This window comes from Centropristis striata, chromosome 11 (genome assembly GCF_030273125.1).
Source record: "Centropristis striata isolate RG_2023a ecotype Rhode Island chromosome 11, C.striata_1.0, whole genome shotgun sequence".
NCBI classification, from domain to species: Eukaryota; Metazoa; Chordata; class Actinopteri; order Perciformes; family Serranidae; genus Centropristis; species Centropristis striata.
The window spans coordinates 20,273,517-20,284,365 of record NC_081527.1 but is presented as its reverse complement, the minus strand read 5'-3'; the positions used below and the strand labels follow the sequence as shown (position 1 = coordinate 20,284,365).

At 36.3% G+C, this 10,849-nt stretch overlaps 1 protein-coding gene across 1 annotated transcript; it reads left to right on the top strand.

The window, feature by feature from the left end:
- Positions 1-1,052: 1,052 nt before the first annotated feature.
- cdk5 (cyclin dependent kinase 5) lies at positions 1,053-10,323 on the top strand. The gene is made up of 12 exons (XM_059344630.1): positions 1,053-1,270; positions 1,620-1,708; positions 1,803-1,870; positions 1,995-2,055; positions 2,134-2,190; positions 2,354-2,449; positions 2,602-2,676; positions 6,232-6,328; positions 7,519-7,590; positions 7,745-7,803; positions 8,111-8,191; positions 8,382-10,323. Exons 1-12 carry the CDS (start codon positions 1,234-1,236, stop codon positions 8,466-8,468), a joined length of 879 nt encoding a protein of 292 aa, XP_059200613.1. The 5' UTR covers positions 1,053-1,233; the 3' UTR covers positions 8,469-10,323.
- The last annotated feature ends 526 nt before the right edge of the window (positions 10,324-10,849 follow it).

Below are 10,849 nucleotides of genomic sequence, written 5' to 3'. Positions count from 1 at the left end.
ACAAAACTGAAAACAAGGCTGTTTTCCTGAGGTCATTAAGACTTTTTAGAGATATGATGCATTTAAAGCTGATTCAAGGGGTTTTCTCACAGGGCAGTGAAGCTGATGACCTTATAATTTGATGCATAGCAGATTTATCTACTTATTACTATATAATGAGCACAACCATAAACATCTACAGCTGTAAAATACAACACACACATTAATGCAGCAGTAATATTCATTCAAAAACATCATATACAATAGTATAGCACTGACAGGGAACGTTTTTACTGCATTTTTTTCCAGATACTTTAGTAAAATTTGCTGATAATGCCTTTAATAAGGTTCTGAATGCAGGTATTTCACTTGCAGTATTTTAACTGTGTGGTATTAGTACTATTACTTTAATAAAGGATCTAAATACTTTTTTCACCACTGCACAAAGTCCTCATTAATTATCCCTCACAGCTGTTATCTTGTGACCACAGTATGTGGGTCAATTTGAAATCTGGTTCTTGGAAATTATAGTCTGAACTGGTACACAGTCATTTCCTCTCCCTTTTACAACCAAAGTTTGCCATTAAATGTCTTCAAAGAACAGAAAATTAACTACATTTTATAGGCAAATGTTGTACTTTTTACTCAAATACATTTAGCTGGCAGCTTTAGTTACTTTTCAGGTCAAGATCTAACATGAAAAACATGATCAATTTAAAATGATTATGTATATATATATATATTGAATGTGTTTTTATTTATAAAAATAAATTAAAACACATATTCAATAGTTAAAATCAGCACTACATTGACAACAGTAAAATTCTGCTTACATAAATGCATCAATAATAATAATAATATTTTTTGGAATATTCTGCATAAAGAGTACTTTTACTCTTGATACTTCAAGTACATTTTGATGCAGATACCTCTGTACTTTTACTTCAGTAATGTTTTGAATTCAGGACATTTACTTATAGTGGAGTAATTTTAAAGTAAGGGATCTGGATACTTATTCCACCACTGTCTGCATGCAGCAATGTCTCTTAATCTTTGCTCTGGTCTTGCAGTTCATGATTTGGCCTCTAGATGACCAACAAGACAAGCTGCTTTGCTGCAGCAGACCGAGCTGGAGCAGCAACTGCAGATAGCTTCTAGCTAACGCTAGCTATCACAACATTATTAACCCCAAACTGGGGCTCTAATCAGTCTTCGGTTTGTTAGCTTGTTCAAGGCTGGCGTCACTGGCCAAAGATGCAGAAATATGAAAAGCTTGAAAAAATTGGAGAGGGTAAGTTTCATACGCTTTTCATGAAGTTAATATTAGCTAGCCTGGTCTGCTAACTTAGCATTCATGTAGCTGCAGTGCTAGCTTACGTTAGCCAGATTGTAAACTTTGTGTTTGTGTTACAATAACTAACCCCCTTGTTAACCACAAATAAAGTATAGTGTGTTTACAGTTTTAACTTACATTACAATGTGCTAGTGACAACTGTCGGAATACTTCTGCCTGGCTGGTTTTACGACATTAACGCTAGCTAGGTAGACAGCTAGGTAGCTAGCTAGTTAGGAACTGTTGACGTTGCTATGCCATTCATCAACACAACAACTGATATAACTTAACATTATCTGCTCCGTAGGTACGTATGGGACCGTTTTCAAGGCTAAAAACAGAGAAACCCACGAAATCGTGGCTTTGAAAAGGGTTAGGTTGGACGACGACGACGAGGTGTGTGTTCAGAATAACACAGTATTCATTTTATCATTTTCCAGCGAGTTGTTAGCAGGCTTGTGCTAATCACACTGGCTGTCTTTTCTCTCAGGGGGTGCCAAGTTCTGCTCTGAGAGAAATCTGTCTTCTGAAGGAACTAAAGCATAAAAACATTGTCAGGTCAGTATGTTAAATTTAACTTTTGTGGTAGAGACAGGAAGTGTTTAACTGTAAACAAAGCACTTTGCATTTAATTAACCCCGAGGTCAACAAACATCAACTTAAAGATGTTTTTCTTCTTCAGACTACATGATGTTTTGCACAGTGACAAGAAGTTAACCCTGGTTTTTGAATATTGCGATCAGGTGAGAAAATTGTCCCACACATGCGTATGTTTTAATGTGTATTTTCTGAGGCTAATGTGGGTCTCTTATCAACTGCAGGATTTGAAGAAGTATTTTGACAGCTGCAATGGAGATCTAGATCCTGAAACTGTGAAGGTAAGGTCTGCAAAGAGAGTTTAACTTAGCATAATATCTAAAGAGTTTGGTTTGCAGATAGCATCATCTTTGGCCTCTGATTGGTCATTAGTATGTTAGTTACATTTTGTGAAACTTGAACTTAAAGATTGATTTGTCTCTAAACTTTCTCTCTCTCATGCAGTCATTCATGTACCAGCTGTTGAAAGGCCTTGCTTTCTGTCACAGTCGAAACGTTCTTCATAGAGATCTGAAGCCGCAGAATCTCCTCATAAACAGAGTGAGTGTTTAGGTGCATTTGAACTTTCAGTTGAAGGCTGAGCTCACTTTGCAAGCTTAAAATCAGTAACAGTGAAATGTAACACTGAAACGTAGATTTGTCTGTATTAATAACTTATGGGAATATTTGGTAACTTGTGTCTCCGTCTATAGAATGGGGAGTTGAAGCTGGCTGACTTTGGGCTGGCTCGAGCCTTTGGCATTCCTGTGAGGTGTTACTCAGCAGAGGTAGGTTGTACTTTATTAACACAACCGGTGCTAATAACTGACTCCTTCCATCTTAAAATGTGTAACCAGTGTGAAACTGCATAGATTGTTGGAACCAAGTCACTGAACATTTAGTCTGCCTTTGAGGAATTTTAAATCAGGTGCTAATTTACAACATAAATAGATTTGTGCATTTCAATCCAATCTTTCATAGAAATTGTAATATGAAAAAACAGTCCCAAATCTCATGCTAAAAGTGTTTTATGATGCTAATTCAGTTATCGTCATTCTGCAAAACCACACACATGTAGACACAAGAGTCCTTAGTTGCGTCTCCATATGACTATAATCTTTATTCCTGTTTTACCAATGTTGCTTTTAAATTAAAAAAAGTGCATGCCATACTATAACCAGAAAAACTTAATTAGTAATGAGACCAAATAAATGTTAAAACAAATTCATGATCTCTCTTTAATTCAGGTGCCACAGTACAGTGGAACAGAGAACAGTAAAACCGAAAAGGGTCTCCTCAATAAATTGAAAGCTTTCAGGCTTTGTTTTAGTACTGGACAACATGACCTCACACTTTTCTCACTATAAATACTTGGGCTTTATCTTTTGGTCCATAAAATGTCAGGATATTGTAAAAAAAAAATAAAAAATATCCATCCTATTTTCTTAAAGGTCAAGCTGACATCTCTAAATGTCCTCCTTTGTCAGACCAAACCCAAAAGATTTTCAGTTTGATATGATGTAAAACAGAAGGACAGGAAATCTTAATATTTGAGGGCTGAAAACAGTATTTTTCAGTAATTATTTTTCTTTCTTCAACTAATTGAAGAGTTTACTAATAGTTGCAGCTAATGAAAGCAAATAATAAGTAATATGGAACATCTACCTAGCAGACTGCAACAACAATGGGAGATATGTGGCCTCTTCTTCAATGTTCCCTTTTTAAGCAATTTAAAGCCTCAGTTTCTCTGGAAGAATTAACAATCTTGCAATCAGCTAATGGTTTGACAATAATTTTGCCCCTGGGGTCCATTATTTCCTGTTTCTGGTGTTGCCAGTGGATATCCAAGTAACTGTTTTTCCAGGCCAAGACCTCCTTTTTTGTGTGCTGGCCATTGTTTACAGTCTCATTGGAAATTTGAGACCCAATAATGGAGATGGAGTAGAGAGAGAATGTCTATTAATGAATTGTTTGTCTGCATATCAATGAAAATAAATTAATTCATAAAAATAAAAAACCTAATAAAAAGCTTATTCGCTGATGGGTTCTGAGATTGTATTTCTCTCCAAACAGACCGAAGTCCGCTCAAACGTTATATGTCAATACTCCTCAATCTAGAAACAGAAACCAAGAACGCCTCCAATGCCAAAATTATGTCCCGTTGCCTTTAGTTTGTGCATCCATCAGGGTTCGTACACTTTAGCAGTGGTCAAATTCAAGCATTTTTCAAGGACTTTCAAGGTCAATTTTCAAGCTTTTCCAGTATCTTACACCTGTTGTAAATTGCATGTTTTAGATGAGTACTTACATACTAAAAGGGGGAGATTTCACTGAACCATACCAACAGCGATGGTGTTACACTTTTAGGAGGAACGGTCTTCATTTCAGATAGGCTACTCATTATTTTTTACATTGAACATGTGATTATCTATAGTCTATAGATGGTCAGATTGCAAGAGAAATACAGTAAGAATTTCAAGCATTTACAAGCACTTTATTCAAAATCCAAGCACTTTTTAAACCTTGAAAATACAACATTTAAATTCAAGCATTTTCAAGGATTTCAAGCACCCGTACGAAGCCTGATCCATATGCAGATATCTGTTTATAGAGTCATTAATGAATGGTTGGAGTACATTTACTGTACTGTACTTAACTACAAATTTAAGTCTTGCCATGGCAACATTAAAATGCTGCTTACATAAATGCATCAATAATAATTATCCAGTAATATATGTGGAATATATGAAAACAATCTGATTGGGGTCATTCTGCATAACGATTACTTTTACTTTTGATACTTGTAGTACCTTTTAAGGCCAAGTACCTTTTGATGCTGATACTTTTGTACTTTTACTTAAGTACGATTTTGAATGCAGGACTTTTACTTGTAGTGGAGTAAATTCACGGTGTGGTATTGGTACTTTTACGTTTTAAGTTATGGATCTGAATAATTTTTCCGGCCCTTGTGTTTTTGTCGTTGCTGTCGATGCTATCAGAGAATTGACAGAATCAGATTTTGTGGGTGTTGTGGGTTTGGTTGGCTGACCTAAGGGCTCGGCACGCCCATCTCATGAGAGGGCACTTGACCCAGGGTGACTACTACTGATCTGAAAATGTAATAAACAGAAAACCTAGAGGGGAAAAGCGTTTGAAGCATTGAGAATTTCAAGTAAGGTCATTTGAAAAGGTCATTTCATTTCAGAGGATGTATTACCCTGAGACACTCAGCACTGGTTCAGCAAGAAGAAATGAATGATCCTACAGTTATTTCACACTACATTGGGTATGCTGTATGCAGTACATGCAGCATAAATTGAATACAATGACTGAAGTTCTTATGATGACAAAATGGGGATTTGGTTTAATCTATCAGCATTACTGCCCGCCATGTCAAATGGTTCGGAGTGGAGTTCATCACTTTCTCTTATGTGACACAATTTTTCTAAAAACTCCTTCTCTGGCAAGTGAAGCAGTATAAGCATAAGCGTTTTTTTATGCCGCGTTATGAAAAGGAAATATGTATAGTTCCCCACACTTACTTTGAAATTCCTCTCCATAAAGTCTCTTACCCAGATGAATGTAAAAACCTCCCACAACCCCACAGGTGGGTGGCGGCTTTGAAACACACTGCTCTAAGAAGTGTTGTACAAAGAATAAAAGAGACATTAGAAAGAGCTCGATTCATCATCATCTCTGTGCGTCACATTTTTAAACATTGCAAATAAGAAATAAGCATCACGAATTGTTGTGAATCCATATGTGACACTTACCAATTATCTAACAGCTTAAAGCACGCCTTTGATATCCTGGTTGGAGGATCCACACATTTTCCTTAACTTTTCAGTGTAAAAATGACTCATGAAAAGTTAGCCATGGTTCGGTAGCAGGTGGTCACATCATTAGCATCCGTATTGAATTGAACTTTTAAACTTTTCATGCTGTGAAGTGTAAGCACTTCAGTTTGCCCACACATTGTCTCTGGGAAGTAAAACTTTTAATTTTATCATTCTTTTTACTCTGCTCTGTTAGTCCACTTCACCAAAACAACGAAAATGAAATGCCTCGAAAACACTCGACACCTGACAACGCAGCAGTTTGTTAAAACAGTCAAAAAGGTGTAATGGAGACCAGATGGCTGATGAAAGTTCACCATTTAGTATTGGTGACAGTGCGGCCAAATCCATCTCTTTGTGAAATCACTGTCGGGACAAAATAACACCCGCCCCCCAGAGAACGGTCATTACACTGAATGCCTGAGCGATTATGTTAACACCAGTTTAGCTGTGATAATTGGTGTGATTGGGTCTAATTCTTCCACTTTACTCTGTGATTTCACGTAGGTGGTGACATTGTGGTACCGGCCTCCTGATGTGCTATTTGGTGCTAAACTGTATTCTACCTCAATCGACATGTGGTCTGCTGGATGCATATTTGCAGGTTTGTTTGAGGTTGTTGAAGTATATGAAGACACAAGTTACTTTTATTCTTGTCTTTCTAACTTTGCCCTGCTACTTTATATGGATACTGTTCATACTAATAATACACATCAAATTAAGTTTCAGTCTCCTTAAACATTGCTTACAGCCTCAGTACTTTTAAGTCACCTGTATGAATGTCTAAATGCAGGTTGCATACCTTAAGTTTCAAACTTTTTTTTGTTATTTTCCCTAAGCTGCAGGGGTTCATTGAGTTGCATGAAGCCTCAGATTTTGGCTCCTTGCCTGTGCTTACTCAGGCTTTCACAGTAGTTGCTGTCATAATACAGAGCATGTGCACTTCAGTTACCATGTTTATGCTTCACTCACATCATCATCCTTTAACTTGACATCTTTATTGTCAGTGTTAACTAGTGTCTCCAAAATGGACAGCAAAGGGAATATATAAAGGAAAAATAAAGTCAAACTGGAGGGAAGTCGAGAATGTTTTTCTCCTTGATGAATATGAAAAGTGGCAGCACATAATCCAAATCCAAAGTAAATTGAACCCAGCCATAAACGATAAGTACAAGCAGAAAATGTGTCAGGAGTAAGTGACAAAATCAATGTGAGAAATCTGAAACAAACCATGGAAGAAGTAATGAAGATAAACAACAAAACATCTGCAGGAGATGACAAAAATTGCTGAGATTCAATCAAACATAGCTAACGTGTAGTATATATGAAACAGAGTTATGTTAACGTAACATTACAATGCTGACAATAACTGTGGCGTTGCAGGAGGACAGCCACAACCAAAATTCAGCCACTTTATTCCACCTTTAAGAGGCTGATATGAGTCCCCTAAAAATTTCTGGGGAAAATGGTTACGGAGGACCTTTAAAGCATGAGGGAATAGTTCCGTAGCTAAGAGCAAACACTTACAGATCAAAGGAATGCAGCTTATTTTTCTCTAAGGCATCCTTAGATGAAAACGAAAGGGCAACCTTAGCCTAAGGGGTTTTATCCAACCAACTACAGGTAAATTGTATAATGGGACAAACCAGAATTACTTGGGAAATAGGTCATTTTAAATTAGTTTTTATCCTGTCTTTTAATTTTATGAATAAAAAAAATATATGTATGTATGTATATATATGTAAAGCAAAAAAATGCTAATGGTGTTTAATTTCGATTCCATGTCTCATTCAGAGCTGGCCAACGCTGGAAGGCCTTTATTCCCCGGGAACGACGTGGACGACCAGTTGAAAAGAATCTTCAGATATCTTTTCTTATTGTTTTGTGTCTCTTCTGCTTGTACAGTTTGCTTTGTGGGACTCTGAGACCTTCTGTGTCATAAATGATTTATAAATAGTAAGTCTTAACAGGCTGGACACACCTCGGTTGCAAAAAGTTTTTCTTTAACCGCTTGATACATTGTTGGGTACACCAACCGAAGAACAGTGGCAGACGATGACGAAACTCCCCGACTACAAGGTAACTCATTAATGGCAGATGAACAGGAAGTAAGTCCAGGCACTCCAAAAAACAAGGAAAAACAAAGATACTTTTTTTCCTCTTCTTTATTACAATTTGTATCTGGAGAAGCCAGACAGTGGTCAAAACATGTTTGCTTTTTTCATGATTTAGCCACTACATTAGAGGCTTGTTATACTTTTTTTTTTTTTTTCCTTTTTTAGGGGGGCTTGTTATACCTTTTCTTTAAGTTTGGGGAGCCATAGAAGATCTAGTATACTCAGTGTGTTATTGAACTGTTATTTACTGCCTTTCTTTCTACCTGCAGCCATATCCCATGTATCCAGCCACCACCTCACTGGTGAACGTGGTTCCCAAACTAAGTAGCACAGGACGGGATCTACTCCAGGTACTTTCAACTTGTCTCAATTTCTCCAAATATAAAGAAAAAGTCTTACATCTGTTCAAATTGTTTGTGCAAATATTTTATCAACTTCAGCTAGATTTACCTACCAGTTGATGCTAATGTGCAGTTTTGCTTGCAACATAATTTGAAATTGCTGTTCACTTATTCAAACGTTTCCTTTGATCTCACCCAGAACCTGTTAAAATGTAATCCTGTCCAGAGGATCTCTGCAGAAGAGGCCTTGCAGCACCCTTACTTTGCTGATTTCTGCCCACCCTAGAAGCTAAATGGCCTCTCGCTGAACCTCAGCCGCCAGAATCAATCATCCATCTCTCTGTTGGGTCATTAGGACCAGTCCCAACAAGGCAAATCCCTCACCGGTTTTCAAACACTCCCCTGCATTTAATTCTGTCGTGCCTCTGTATGGAACAAAGCCCTAGTGGCTCTGCAAGGTTTTAGGTTCTTTTAAGTTGCGCAAGCCTGTTTAATTTGGTACATAAAGGCCTCCCAGTCAATTAGCACGACTGGGGGAGGATGCACTATGTGTTGCATTGAATACATTTTATACCTGTGGAAATAGTTGTCGACAAGACGCCCCATAAATTGCTTCCAGTAATAGTCTTAACATTGATTTGAAGAATTTAGAAAATTTAATAATCATATATTTGCTATCAACAAGAAAGTATAGACACATGTTTTGATGAGGATCACTTAAATTTGGTTATTAAAGAGTTCAGATGTGTTCGGACAGACTGTTTAAAGGTGACACTATTTCTCAATGATCAAAAACAGTTCTTTGACATTACCGTACTGCAGTTTGTTGTTATTAGCAGCAGTATACGCTGGTGCTGGTGCGTCTGTGATAAGTTAATATCAGCAGATATATTGGCTCTAGTGGAGACCACAGATTCCTGGGGCAGCTAATCCTACAACATTGCTACAACGCAAATTCCAAAAAAAGATGGGATGCTGTGAAAATGTAACAAACAGAATGCAGCGATGTGCAAATCCATGGCGACATACATTCAGTTGAGCACAGTACGAATAGAAGATCTGCTCAAACTGGATTGTAAATATTTAAACTCAGAATATGATGCATTCTGCTTTTGTCTGTTTTACACAGTGTCCCAACTTCTTTTGGAATTGATTGTCAGTTTTTGAATCACAAGCAATTCATTTGAAAAATGTAAAGGCTTAAGTCAATGTTTTCTTTCTTTTTTTTAAGGAATTGTATGTTATATTTGTCACTTTATTTTACAAGTCTGTAATAACAAATTTCCAAGAAATTAATGTGAAACGTGAAATAATTACAACAATTTAAAGTAAATATTTATAGATTATTCACCTATTATTGGAAACTTTACTCTCCATATATACCAAATTGTCTGTCTGTGCAAAATTTAAAAATCTTTGCATGTTCAGTTTATCTGCTGACTGAAAGACTCTGGAGGTATTTATTAGAAATTAGTAATTGGAAGTGCACCTATTATTCCTGTAAGTAGTACCAAATTTTATATTTTCCAAGAGACTATTGCGCAAATACAGACCTGTAAAATACAGTTATATTGTTTTTAGGCCACAACAATCCACAGACTCATTTTGACATTTCACCTACCAACAGTTCAACTCTTTGTCCCACTACCTATTACAAGATTGTATCATCGCATGGGAAGCTAATTTATGATTTTATTATTTTCTCAGGCCTTTTATTTCCCATTTTGTATTAGTTTTTTTGTGCACTTTGTAACTTTTATTTTAAATTGTTTAGTATATCAATATTAAATATGTTGAACACTGACAGCCAGGATTATAGCCGGTTATCAATTAAATGGGCCAATATACATACATATATATAAATAATGTTAACGACTAGGGGACCATTAGTGACACTTTTTTTTTCATCTTTATCATGATTATACTAATGTCTTTTAGCTTTTCTGAAATGCTTTTGTAATTGTTAAATTAGAGAATCCAGGTAATCCACTGATGATCTGTATTTTCATATGATGATTGTTTTGCACCATTAGCTGTTTCCATTCTGGTTACTTATTATATTAACATGGTTAACAGCCTGCAGTGTTATTTTACTCCAGATTGTTGCGGCACTACTTATCCCATAAAAGCCTACATAACGAGTTGTGTTTGAAGTAGCTGTGTTAATAGGGAAGAAGATTTATTTTCATTTTGCTGATGTAAGACAAGATAATGGATGCATGTATTTATTAATGATGGAATGTCTGCTCTTTTGTTTTGCATTCGTTTAAATGTAGCACAACTTCATTTGGTACAGAAACTCTCCTTTTGAATGATTCAATGTTACTCTGATCAGAAGCATTAAGACGACTCTTTTTAGGATTTAAAATGTTTGAAGGTTGTGTGTGGATTAAGTTAAAATGAAAAAAAAAAGCTTTTGCTCTCAGTATTTCATTATCTCGTGATGACAGGACATTTCAGACCAACTTACATTTAATTTTGAATGAAGAGTGTATTTTGCACTTTGCTAGAATCTTTTCTTTTGTTGGTCAAAACTAGGGACACACATCAGTGATTCTTTGTGTATATTTCAGCCAATAAGACACTCAGTAAAGTTTTGAGGTTGGAAGTTCATTGTTGATCTTAAACAGCAGTTAACAAAAACTGTCTCACCAGAAGGTCCATTTA

Bases quoted from the DNA above. Each gene is read 5' to 3' on its own strand.
- cdk5 (XM_059344630.1), top strand. From the start codon at position 1,234: ATGCAGAAATATGAAAAGCTTGAAAAAATTGGAGAGG. The intron at 1,271-1,619 runs GTAAGTTTCATA...TCTGCTCCGTAG, and splicing joins GCTTGAAAAAATTGGAGAGG to GTACGTATGGGACCGTTTTC. The intron at 8,192-8,381 runs GTACTTTCAACT...GATCTCACCCAG, and splicing joins CAGGACGGGATCTACTCCAG to AACCTGTTAAAATGTAATCC.